The 14,292-nt window shown below is 38.8% G+C and overlaps 1 protein-coding gene across 2 annotated transcripts in view; it reads left to right on the top strand.

Annotated features, from left to right (window-relative positions):
* Nucleotides 1–14,292, top strand: part of LOC122794328 — a 1,793,522-nt gene that overhangs the window by 1,601,575 nt on the left and 177,655 nt on the right. For both annotated transcript variants that reach the window (XM_044062632.1, XM_044062631.1), the window contains one exon: nt 8,658–8,840. In XM_044062632.1, coding sequence (XP_043918567.1) covers nt 8,658–8,840 — 183 coding nt within the window. The remainder of the gene's footprint in view (nt 1–8,657; nt 8,841–14,292) is intronic.

Raw genomic sequence — 14,292 nt, 5'->3', positions numbered from 1 at the left:
ATTGCAATTAGTTTAAATACATACGGTGGGTTTCCTAGGTCATAGAGTCAGACATATAACTTGCAAGGAAGTGATGTGGGATTTTACCTATAGTGATTTGAACTTGGAGAAGTTTAAGAGCATTGTTCTGTTTGACTAGCCTGGAGGTATATTTATTTTTGATGTAAGTCAAGAACCCTCCATCTTTAGACCCTGTCTGTGTAGTAGCTGGTCTATATGTGTGGAAGGTATTATAACACTGTGCTCTCCATGGGTTTAAACCACATCTCAGTGACCACACAGATGTCAGCATTCTCTAGGATGATGAAAGTGGAGTCTTTTGTTCAGAATCCTAGCATTGAGCAGTAACACCTTTAGATTTCCTTGGTTTTGATTTGCAATGTCAGAAGTACTTTAAGTTTGGCATTCCCTAAAAAAGGTCCTGGGGGGGGGTGTTTTAGCTAATACTCAAAAGCCTAGAGGGGACAGGTGCAGACCATCCCTTGCAAAGTAGCATGGTCTACTGACAATCTCCTTACATTTATTGGCTCAAAACTTTCTAATTGTTCTAGAACATAATAATTTTATATGTTTTTGATAAACACAAATGCAGAACAAATAACCTCTCCTGTTCTGTATATGTAAACTAAACAATGGTTATCAGTAAGTTAGTCTAAATATACATATTTTGAGATATACTAAATCTACAAAAATGTATTTAGATGAATTAAAAATGCAACAAAAGATGTAAACTGATAGATAAAAGAAATGTTTCAGTGGCTGATGGATATTTAAGTCTTACACAGATGTCAACAAAGCACAAAACTTATTTCAAACATACTTGCAAATCATTAAGGAGGATCACTTACATTTGAGGTTTGTTAATTATGACTTGGTTTTTTTGTTAGCTGTGTAACTTTATGTTTGTTTGCATGTTAAATATTTTCATCATGCTTTGACTCTTGTTACTAACAAATTAATATGGGACCCTGACTGGATTTGCCACAAAATAATCCCAAAGATGAACAATGAAAATATATTTTCAAATGTCAAAATTCCAAATCAGGATATTATAGACATATAAGAATCTTGCTAACCATAAACACACACAAACACACACACACACACACACACACACACACACACACACACACACACACACACACACACACACACACACACACACACACACACGCACACAATACTCAAGTTATAATAGAAAGTATAGAAAGTTATGCCTTTGAAAATGCATTTGAAAGGAAGTGCTAACATTCAATATTTAGTAGAACAAAAAAAAAAAAAAAAAAAACAAGAGGTTGTCTTTAAACTGACTGCCTGCTTTATTTTGGAAATTCTTCAGGCACATGTTTGTGAAGTCCTGTAATGAATTATCATTAGAATAACCCATTTGCTTTTATATTACTTTTTTATCAATAGAATTCATGAACAAATGTTAGTGATTAATCACTTAAAGGTTTAGCGATAGCTGACTATTATCAGTTTATTGCAGTTTGAAAAGAATGAAAGGGAAGAAGAATACATGTACACTTAGCCATTTTTATCTACTGTATTACATATCTTTTTCTGCCCTATATTGCTGAACACTGAGACGCCCCACCTCTGAGCCAGTGATCTATCTTCACAACTGACATCAGTGGGGAACGTTCACTGATTAAAATAAATAGACGCACACAGTATTTTCAGATGCAGCTTTCTGCACCAAGCACAATTTCCCTTAAAAGCACACAGAGAATGCACACTCCACTCTTGGGGATGGGCTTTCTTTCCAGGCCCCAGATAAAACTCCCCCACTAACACAGCTATAAAGGTGTTTCAAGCCAATTCCTCCACCACTGTCTCTGTGAAATCCATGTTCTCAGTGTCCTGTTCAAAATAGCTGATATACACACACTCTCTTTGAGATTTAATTTTCACACACACACACACACACACACACACACACACACACACACACACACACACACACACACACACACACACACACACACACACACACACACACACACACACACTTGGGAAAGGCTGGATCAGCTTACCTGCTTTGCCACCTCCACCCACACTATATAACAGATACATTTCCACCAGAGCACCCCAAAGCCAACTACTCTAAGGCTCTTACCAGGGTACCCAATTACTCTCAGTAAAATTAATACTTATACAAATGGCAATGCTTGACCAAGCAGCAAGAATTTAAGGAACGTGGAGCCACAGTGCTACTAAATAAATCCAATTACTCTCATAGGTTAAATATTTTCTAAAAGACCAGCCACAATGAAAGGTATAGATATATTTAATAATAAATAATAAAAGAGAAAATATAAAAATGCTAAATATCTATTTACAATAAACTCCAGAGTTTCATTAGCAGGAAATATAAAAAACAACACAGATGTAAAGACTAAGACAGATACAGAAAAAACAAAATTTAGATAACTGCACTATATTTTCCTAACTGGCTGAAGAACTACTATTCCCTACTTACTTGCTAGAGCAAGGCAAGATGAAGATAGATGAGTGTCTCTTGTCAGGTCTACTAACAAAGTGCCTCTATCACATCTACCACTAGTATTCAAATAAAATTTCAGTGTTGGCTACAGAATATCACATCTGGTCACCTGACTCTGCAGTTCCCATACTACCCCATCACTAGCAACTGAGCCAGTATCTGGCACTGATGTATTACAATACACACATAGAACTTTGGTAAGGTTTAATGCAGCATTTGGAAGCTATAAAAACAACTCAACATCTTCCACCCTTCCTGCAAAAAGGCTTTTCACAGACACTGTGTCTCTGGCTGCATTCAGACATGTGAGATAGAATATTTATATTCTAAACCAAGTTATTTAATTTCAGGCTACTTTTGTTAAGGCTGGCTGGGCTGAGCTTAACCCCTTCCTATCCAGTCCTTTGTGAACATATATACATTTCAGCAGTTACAGCAATATAGCCTGACATACGTTTATTTTTATTTTCTGTTCAGCAGATACATTTTTATTACAAGCAGTATTACAAATACATTTTTAACACAAGCATCTGTTCAAATCAGTTTGATATTGAAATGACATATAATTCTTTACAAAACTCCAGCTAGCTCTGCTGGCATATGTTACACATACACTACCCTACTCCCCCCAAGCACAGCTGGCACTATCTCATATCATCTCATCTCTCCCCTTTGAACACTCAAGCTATTTTTTCAAGTGACACTGGAGAAACATTGCTTGAGAGAAATCAGCCTGTCTGGGAACACATTATCCCATGCCCTGTCTTGAGAACCCATCTGCATTGGCATTGCTGACCCACTACGGTGCTGCACTGTCATGTCATATGTATGAAACCCTAGGTTCCACCTGGCACTTACTGGGCTTAATCATCAACCTGCCCTTTGCAGTCTGCCCAGGACCTCCCTGATATGCAGAAGTTGCTCTTGTCAGGAATGGCTGTTGATGGCAATATCATCCAGGTAAGCAAGGGCATAATCTCCTTCTTCTGCTAGGATATGATCTACCATCCTCTGAAAGGTCGCTGGGGTATTTTGTATCCCAAAGAGCATCTTTCTGAACTATTAAAATCCAAAAGGAATCACAAAGGCTGGTCTCTGTCTAGTGGTGGGAGTAAGGAGCACTTGCCAGTGGCCCTTTGTCAGATCAATAGTAGTCAGATACTTAGCCCCACCCAGCTGCTCTAAGGTTTCATCTGTTCTAGGCATGGTGTAAACATCTGAACTCTGTGTGACTGTTTAGTTTTCTGTAGTCCACACAGAACCTGGTGCTGCCATCCCTCTTTGGAACCAGAAACACTGGGGAGGCCCAGGGACTGCTGGCCTCCTGGATTAGTCCCAGTTCAAACATTTCCTGTATCTCCTCCCTCAGAGTCTGTCTGACTTGCTCAGGCACCCTGTATGGGGTCAGCTTAATAGGCATTTCAGGTCTCCTATCCACATGCTGCTGCACCAGGTGGGTACACTCTGGTTTCCCAGTGAACATGTCCCCAGCCTCTTGTAACACTGCTCGGATTCCTCGAACCTGGGAAGGGGATAGCCACTTGGACACTGCTACCCCTTCCACTGAGGTGTCAGTCTGAAACTCGCTGACAAGATAAGTCACCAGATCCCCTTCAGACTCCTCCTGCCACACACTGCATATACTCAGGACAAAGGCCTTCCTATTATGGTAAGGCTTCATCATGTTAACATGGTACAGTTTGTCCCCTTGCCTCTTGTCTAGCAGGTTTATCATGTGGTTAATATCACTAACCATCCTTACCACTTTGAATGATCTTTCCCAAGCTTCCTGAAGCTTATTTTGTCTTACAGGAATGAGCACCATAACCTGCTGTCCAACAGCTTACTCTCGGACTTGAGTATTCCTGTCATACCAGACCTTTTTTCTGCTGTTGGGCTCCTGCCAGGTTCTCCTGGGCCAAGTCAATGAGCTCCTTAAGCCTTCTGCTGAGGTTTAGGACATATGCCATAAAAGGTTCCTTGTGTGATTCACACTCACCCTCCCACTCATCATGAATCAAATCCAAGGACCCCCTCACACTATGCCCATACAACAACTCAAAGGGTGAAAAACCTGTGGATTCTTGGGGTACCTCTCTGTATGCAAACAGCAGATGGGGAACATATTTGTCCTACTCTCTCTTAAAATGGTCTCCAAATGCCCTTAGCATGGTCTCTAGTGTAGAGTTTAACCTCTCCACAAGACCATTAGTCTGGTGGTGATAGGGGTAGTCTTTAGGTACTTCACTCCACAGTAGTCCCACAGACAAGCCAGCAGGGCTGACATGAAATTGGCACCTCTGTCAGTCAGTATTTCATCTGGGAACCTACCCTGCTGAAAATATATAACAAAGCATTTACCACTTTCACTGACTCAGTGGAAGACAGAGCCACCGCCTCAGGGTATCTAGTGGCATAATCTACTACCACTAGGATATATTTATTCCCTGTGGAACATGAGGTACTCAGAGGCCCCACAATATCCATAGTTACCCTCGACAATAGCACCTCAATCACAGGCAAAGGCATCAAAGGAGTTTTGACCTTGTCTCCTGCCTTTCCTACTTTTTGACACTGCTCAGGGCATCTGCAGTACCCTGTTTCATCCTTTGGAATCCCAGGCCAATAAAAGTTCTGCATAATATGTCTCTTGCTATCCTTTATGCCCATATGACCTGCAAAAGGGAATGTCATGGGCTATGGCTAAAAATGTCAGATGGTATGCTGTGGGCACTACCAACTGCTGTAGTAACTCACCCTCTTGTCCTCTCTCAGGGATCCATTCTCCATACAGCAATCCTTATTTTATAATACCTGTATCTCTTTGTATACCTGACTATGTTTATGCTATTGCATTACCATGTTCTTTGGAGCTTTTCTCCCTGAGCCTGCACTGAAAAAGGACTTCTTGTCTAGTGGACATTATCCAGTAAACACATGAAAATTAATAATAAATAATAATTGTTCCAGTGTACAGACTCCCTTTTTCCTTGAGAATCAGGTGCCTCCTTAGCTCCCTTCCCTCAAGCCTCGTAGTGTAGGGTCCAAGAGCTGAGATTGTCTCAACTCTACCTTTATGATCCTTCCCAGCTCCCCTTCCACAGGAAGTCTGGTATCTTCTCACAGAGGTACCTCACTGTCATCCTAGGTACAACCATTCACCTCTGTCCTTGCAGTCACCCTGTCCAAGTAAGCATCAGTATCTATCAGCAGCTGTAGCTCACCTTTAGGCTCACTGCTACAGGGTAGATCCCTCCCTGAAATAGACACATCACAAGCCCCAGCTTCAGGTGTGCAGTCTGTCTGAGTCTCCCTCAGGCTACCAGACCCACTTGCCTGTCTCCAAGTCTGACTGCATGTGACTGCATGCACACGAGGTGCTGCATTATCAAAATCATTCCCTATCAAGATATCTGCAGGGATAATCTCAAACACACCTACTTGCTTACTTCCTTTTCTCCCCAGTTAAGATGAACCCTGGCCAGAGGTATTTGGAATGGGGTCCTTTCTAAAGCTCTGACTAGAGTGGACTGCAGAAGCAAGTACTTCTCCTCTTTAACCACTGCAGGCTTCACAATGGTTTGTCAGAGGCTGTGTCTCTCTTAGCAGTGGCCTGTCTTCCATCCACCAAGACAGGATACAAAGTCTGGTGATAGTTTTGTAATCCCTGTTGTCTCCAGACAACTTCATGCTGTTATCCCCAGTTGCTGGTTCCCCCACCTTTTGTTCCCCACTTTGCTTCAGTGGACATTTGTATGCTACATCGTCCCACTGGTTACATTTAAAACATCTAACCCTTGATCCTGTCTGTGTACCTGAAATAGTGGCATCCCCTTTTACTAGTGGACTCTGTTGGGGTGGTTTAGGCTGCCCTTCATGACTTACCTTATATCCATGTGCAGCACTGGGCATTCCCTTCTTGTGCAGTGTTGTCATGTTTGCCAAGTAGAGATCTCCTTTTCTCCCAGCACATCTGCAGAGATACACTCCCAGTCTACCAACCAAATTCTTGTGTCCTCAGACAAAGTGCTAAGGGCTTGTTCTTTCACCAAAGGGTCTGCCAGCCTTTCAAACATGGTGACCTGCCATCCACTCACCCATCTAAAAATAAGTGCTTAGCTCAGCAATATAATCACATACACTTTCATCTAACTTATATCTATGCTCACAAAACTTTTTTCTGTAAGCTTCAGGTTTTAACTTATAACCTTCCAATAAACATTGTTTAACCTGGTCATAATTTAAACATCAGTATCAGACAATCTATAAACAGAGGTTACAGCTTTTCCATGGAGTAAGGGGGTCAGGAACCATACCCAGAGCCCTTGTTCAACATTATACTATTTGCATATTCTTTCAAATATATGAATAAAACTATCAGAATGATCACCTTGTTTATACTGTGCAAGAACTGTATTTACTTTGTTGCTTCAGGAATTTGGTTATTCCCTTCCCCATCACCCCCATGCTCCTGTTGAAGAGTCAGCATACCCTCTCATGTTGATGCTGCTTCTCATTTTCCTCAGCCTTCAAATGCTGCAGTCTCCCTCCTAATTCTAATTCTATGAATTTTGCCTCCAGTTCAAGTTTCTTTAACTCCAGCTGGGTTTTTAAATCCTTTGAGGAAAAGGTGAACTGTCTTGTTTCTGAGGGTTGCACATCCCCATTGCCAGTCTGGTTATTATCCTGTATGCTGGTCTGTGCTGCAGCTGTGACTAAGGCTGAAATAATTTCCTCTTTATTCAGGTTGGCATGCTCCAGTCCTTTGGATTTGCACACCTTAGCCAAGCAGTTCGCTGTCAGCGTGCCATAATCCTCTGCTGACATCTTTGATTTCCCTGTTTAAACTAAACTAACAAAAATAAATAAAATTGTTGTGAAAAATAAAATTCTGTATGTTTACCTTGTGCTGTTGAGAGTACACACACCTTTAGTGATAACTACTTACAGGCTACAGGAGTTCAATTAATATATTTTCTAAAACACCAGCCACAATGAAATGTATAGATATATTTAATAATAAATAATAAAATAGGAAACATGAAAATACTGAATATCTATTTACAATAATCACCAGAGTTTCAGCCACAGAAAGTGTAAAAAAACAACACAGATGGAAAGACTCAAACAGATACAGAAAAAATAACATTTATCTAATCTCACTATATTTTCCTAACTGGCTGAAGAATTACTATACCCTACTTACTTGCTAGAGCAAGGCAAGATGAAGTTAGATGGGTGTCTCTTGTCAGGATTAAAAACAATTTCAGTGCTGGCTACAGAATGATATCACATCTAGTCACCTGTCTGTGGTTCACACACTACCCCCTCACTAGCAACTGAGCCAGGATTTGGCACAGATGTGTCACAACCCACACATAGCACTTTGCTAAGGCTTAATACAGTATCTGAAAGCTATAAAAAACAATTCCAACATTTTCACTCTTCCTGCAGAAATGCTTTCCACGGACATTGCATCTCTGGCCTCATTCAGTCCTGTGAGATAGGCTCTTTATGGTCTAAACCAAATCATTTAATTTCAGGCTATGTTTTTTAAGGTTAGCTGGGCTGATCTTAACCCCTTCCCTTCCAGTATCCTCTCTTAAAACATATACATTTCAGCAGTTACAACAATACAATCTGATGTACATGTATATTCCTTTTCTGTCCAGCAAGACCCACTATTGATACATTTTTAACACAAGGAGCTTTACAAATTTTTAACATAAGCATCTGTACAAATCAGTTTGATATTCAAATGACATGTAATTCTTTACAAACTCTAGATAGCTATGTTGGCATATGTTACACATGCAATGCCATACTCCCCCCAAGCACAGCTGGCACTACCTCACATCATCACAAACACAAAGGAGTTTTACTGCATTTTTTTTTTTTTGCATTTCAGATACTGTTAATGCAGTACTTATTTTTTCAAGTTATGAGATTTCCAGTGATGCAAACTGTAACTAGCTGCAGTAGCAAAACCCTGCATGGCAATGTGCCAAAAAAGAATCATGCTTTCTGATGGTGATGTCAAAACTGTAATATTAGTTCAAAGACTGTGTTATCCAATGGTAGTAGTAAACATAACAGAAAACAGCCAAAGTATTGCTTACTATAACAAATTATTTTTATTTTTGTTTCACAGAGCCTCAATGACAGCATCTTGACTCTAGATGAAGTGATACCTATTGTTCTACAGAATCTTGCATATATAGTAGAACAAAATGCTGCAAATTTCACTGAGACCAATAATATACAAGAAGTAGTTAAGATATTAAATATAATTTCTACCTTTAATATTACTGCTGTTGATATATCAACTATGAAGGTAAGTTGAATTTTTAAGCAGTATGAATGTTTTTCACTAATCTTTACTGAAAAAAATTAATAAGGATTGAAGCTGTGACAAATTAAATTTTTTATTGTTCTATAAGCAAATGATTTTGAGAAAAGGATTAATAAAGGGAAGTATTCACTATGTCTATATTCATTCATTATATCTGTATTCATTCATTTGCTTAGGTTACATGTTATTTTCTGGCTTGATAGCCAGATAGCCCTTTTTTTACTTTTCATTTAACATGTAGATGTACTCTCCATCCATATTCTCGCACCCTCACACTTTGATTGCATCCCACTAGGTATCCTTTCACAGTACTGATATGACTGATTCTCTGTTAGGCTTGATTTTTACTGTACCTCAAAAAGTGTATTCGCAGTATGTATCCTAACAAAAGTGCTGATATGAGTAATGCCTCTGCTCGGTTTGATTTCTATAACACCATCAGTATGTACTCTAATGTAAGTGCTAATATGAGTGCTTCCTCTGCTAGATCTGTTCTCTTATATAGTGCCATGAAAACTATATTTAGGAATGAATATTACTATTTCAATGTATTGCATACTATAGTTCTATTTAGCCTATTCCAAAAAGTTACATTTTCTTCTGCTGTTTACTACGTTTTAACTGAATATGTAATAAGTTTGCTTGTTAATATCTACTCACTCCTGTATATATGTATTATGTGTAGTCTAATAGTCATTGATTTTGCTTGTTAATACTTACTGTAGTATATGTGTAACAATCTAGAGCTTTTCTCCCCGGGCCTCAGCTGAAACTGGACCTGTGTCCAGTTGGACTTTCCTGGTTAACAAATGTAAAATAAGATAAAATAAATAAATAAATGAATAAATGAGCTCGAACACTGGGGACAAGAAACTTTGTTACTGTCCTTTTTAGTTATGTCACTGAGTGTGAGTGATCCATTAACAGGTACATTAAAAATATTCAGTATTTACAAAAATCAATACAAATTATTTATAAAACATTGTAATGCATAAAAATGTTCACACATAGGTTCATAGGTAGGTACTAGGCTATTGGCCCTAGGGCCTATATAAGCCTAGCCAAATGGTACCCTGGCTTTTGCCATAACAAAGTATATGTAAGTACAAATATTTCATTGGACATAATTATGCAACGTGGGATGTATCCTAATGAATACTGTATGCAAGATAATGAGAAAGACAAAAGATGGGGTTTAGTTATGGATATGGTCATAATAAGACAAGGGAGTATATTTTCCATATTTCACTAAGGTGTTCTTTTTTTTATTTGTGTTGTTCTGTGGATATAGTATAATGGGCAGTATATTTCTTAGTGTTGAATGCCTTAAGATACACACCACTCATAGCATTATGGGTAGTAGGTTTATAGGTTCATAGGTGTGTACCAGGCTAATGGCCCTGGAGCCTTTATAAGCCTAGCCCATAGAAGTACTCTGGCACCGTGCCGCCTGATGTTAGTTCCCAGTACCTCTATCAAGTAGAGCCACTGAAGTGATCCCTGGGGTGAACTTTCTATTTCCCATCCACTCATCAAGATTTTTCTTGAAGAGAGCCAGTGAGGTGCTCTGCTTGACATGTATGGGAAGTCTATTCCATAGCATGGGCAGTCTCTGTGTTATGAACCTGTCCCTCCAGCATGTTCTTTTGATTGTGGTAATGAGGTTGATGTCTCTGGAGCATGTGGTGTGGAGGGATTGGGATTTCTTTAGATGTAGCTTTTCTATCAGAGCTGGGTCAGACATGGCTTTGTAAGTCAAGCAGAGATCACCTCTTAGTAGATGATATGAGACAGAGAATAGCTGGAGTTTTTTGAGTCTGTCCATGTAGGACATGTGTTTAAGGCCTAGGATCCTCTTTGTGAGGTACTTTTGTGGCCTTTCCAGCTGTTGCATGTGTCTAATGAGGTACATGCCAAATGGGGCATTATACTCGATGATTGGCCTAATAAGGGAAGAGCAGAGAGAGATAATGACCTCTTTCTTCCTGGATGCAAAGCCCATGATAATGAGATGTGCCACATAGAAGGACTTTCTGACCACCATGGCAATGTGGTGGTCGAAGGAGTGGTTGCTGTCAACCTGTGTCCCTGGATCTCTTATAACGCCTTCAGTGTTCAGTGGGCTTCCATCGATGTGGTAATTCGTGGGAACTAAGTTTTTCCCAAAAGGGTTGACGACACATTTTTTGGCATTAAGCTTAAGGCCATCATTTCTACACCAGTCATTGGTCTCAGTGAGTAAGTAACTTAAGGCATTCAACACTATTCCCTACTCAGGTATTGCTATCAACTCTACCAGCTACATGTCAATCCCTATATACCTCACAAATAGAACCCATGAAATTGGGGTGGATGACTCTATCTCTACCAAAAGACTTGTCACCAATGATGTACCAAAGGACTTTGTCCTTCAGCCAATCATCTTTGGCATTTAATTATTGGATGTCAAAGGCAATATTAAGGGATTATGGGACATCAAGATTACTGATGACTGTAAACTAGGTGCCATAATTAGCCAGATAATACCAGGGTCCTCCAAAAGAACTTTTCTATACAAATATTAGGTGTCATAACCATGGACTAAAAAGAAATGCCAAAAAATGTAAAACAGTACCCCTTGGCAATCATGACATCGCCTGTAATTATAATGTTGACAACATAGCCTTAAAAATCAATCCAGTAGTTAAGGACCTGGGAAAATATGTAGACCGTGAGCTGTCCATCGATCATCACATATTCACTACTGTATGAAAGTCCTTTCTTATTGCTAAACTTATTAGTAAGGTTATGGTGTCCAGAACAAGAAATGTTGCCAATAATTCAGTATAATAACCTTTTTGGCATATACTTGACCACCTGACACACTTGAATCCCCACACATTTTCTCACCAAAAATTCAATGGTCTAATTTATAACAGCTACATTAATTATCTCAAAATCTTGCCCCTATTCTCAGTATTATATACAGTGTTGAGGGGTGACCGCTGCATTACATACTCAGCCTCAACAGATCCTATCACCTCAGACCCACTGCACATCCACTATTCCAACGGTGGCAAAAACACCTGTTCAAGCATTCTTAATCTCTTCTGAAACATAAACAGAACATGTTGATGGGATAGAACATTTTATCACAAAGAATTCCACTTACTTTGGAATCATCTTTCTGTATACATAAACAAAAGAACTTCCCTTACTATGTTCAAATGTAATCTCGATGAATTAGAAATCACAGGTTCATCCCTGAATAGTACCCTTGTCCCTTATGGAAAGTGGCAACTTAAATGTTCTGCCTGCTGTGGGAAATTCATATTTATATTTCATGGCCTAATAAAATTCATCAGAATGCATTGGCTTCTAAAGATCTTTCAGGGTCAATATCTTAATAAGAATCTATGACACTAAGAAAGGTAACAAAGAGTTCTTTAAACATTTAGCAGTTGATAGGGTTGAGAATACAATGAAGGTAGTAAAAAAATTAGGTCCTTTACTTTTTGGATGGTCTAACAGTTTGTCTAAGGTTTCTAATAAGAAATAGGATAAACAATTACATTTTCAGTTTAAAAATATACTTCAATTTCCCAGATGCCAAGAAAGTGGAATGCTTCCCTTTTTTATGAAGGGAAATATGAAAGTTTTAAGAATGTACCATACGGTTATGTTAGATGGACATTTTTTCCTTCTATAAAATTTGTGTAGTGGAATTTGGCAGTGTAGAAAATATGCTTGTCAAAGCTACAATTCTCAAATATTAAAAACAAGTTTACCCTGCAGGTGTTTTATTTGCCAAAACACATAATTGAAAAATATAGTTTTATTAGAAATGCTAAGCTTCAGTAATGTAGCTAGAGAAGTAATATTGCAAAGAATGTTTAATAAGGAAATTTCCAAAACACAGATAATTATATTTAAGGTACTGTATGAAGGTAGCTAGAAAAAAAAATGTATGAATTACATTAAAAAGATACCATGCAGAAGCATTTGACATTAAGAAAGGAACTGATGCCGATTAGCAGCCTGGGAGTTCTTCATATTGATCACTGTTGCAGTAGCCTTGTATGGGTTATTTCCTGGAAAGAATATAACAACTGTCCAGCTTCCAAAACTTCAGGTCACTTTAAAAACACCCAAACTGTCAAGCAGCTCAACCTGAGCTGACAAAATGATAAGTATGGACGTGAAGCCCTTTGGAGCTTTAATGCCCTTGAGGCTTGTGACCCTCTGAGGCATTTGAGGATCAACATTCAGCTTCTGGTTTCATTTACTGGAGAGATATGCTCCCTTTGGGGAAAACGTTACTTTTCTTAAATATACTGTAGTTTTATTACTTTCCTCTTCAGGAAAGTTATTTTAAAGCTAGGGGTGTTGTGCTTTAATGAACTGTCTTGAGACTGTAAATTTTTTTTCTATTCCAAAGGTCACTACTCATTGTTTGCAGTGTGTATATGATTCCATTGATACTTCTTACAAGGGTAATGGCTGCTGGTATTATTTTAAGGAGGTTTGCTTGGCTGCATTCTCAGATGTTAAAAATCAGATTTTAAATTCTCCCTTGGATAGAAATTTAGTGCTTGTTTCCCCTGCTGCAGAGGTAATTAAAAAGTGCGAGGAAAAGAAAAAGCTGGACAGGGGAATCTGTAAGATGTTTCAGCTTTCCTTTTCCAAATTGCCCAGGGGATTTTCTTTCATTTCATCCAGTTTTTGCAAAAAAAAAAAAAAAAACCAGAATAAATATTCTCAACATAATTCAGGTAAACAGGTGTTTAAGAAGAAGTGGCAAGGGGTTCCAAACAGAAGTCTCAAACCTCCCCAAACCATGGAGAGTTTGAATTACTATCCAAGAGACTTTCTGACGCACCTCCCATCCTGGCCCATTTTCTCTACCAGAAAGTCTGAATCTCCATTTTTCTCTTTGGCAACAGGTTGCTTCAGGCAAATGGGTTCCAAAAACCATTTATCGGGGTTACAAATAGTAAAGTGATAAAATTACTCCTTTCCAGGGTGTCATTCCTCATCCTGCAGATCCGACTCTTTTATTTCCACCTACTCTTCATCACATGCTGTCCTAAGGAGTGACAGAACCAGTTCCTTCTTCTCAGGTGGGGAAGCTGGTTTATTCAAGGATGTTCCTAGTGCCAAAGAAAGAAAATGTTTGGAGACCAGATCTGGATCTTTTCTTTCCTAAACCTGTTTTTGATAATTCCCAAATTCAAAATTATGTCAAATCACAACCTGTTACCTATTCTTCCTCTTCTGAGTTTCCTGGCAATGCTAGACTAAAAGATGATTATCATTTCCTTATTCATCCAGATTTCTAATGTTTCTTAAGGTTTTGTGTGCATGGATCACATTACCAGTTCTCTTCCTTACCCTTTAGACTATCCATTGCATCAAGAGTAATTCCAATTATAAATGATTGCAGGCTACAGGTATC

This window comes from Protopterus annectens, chromosome 2.part1 (genome assembly GCF_019279795.1).
Source record: "Protopterus annectens isolate FY-2018-M chromosome 2.part1, PAN1.0, whole genome shotgun sequence".
Taxonomy (NCBI): domain Eukaryota; kingdom Metazoa; phylum Chordata; order Ceratodontiformes; family Protopteridae; genus Protopterus; species Protopterus annectens.
This window is presented reverse-complemented; position numbering and strand designations above follow the sequence as displayed.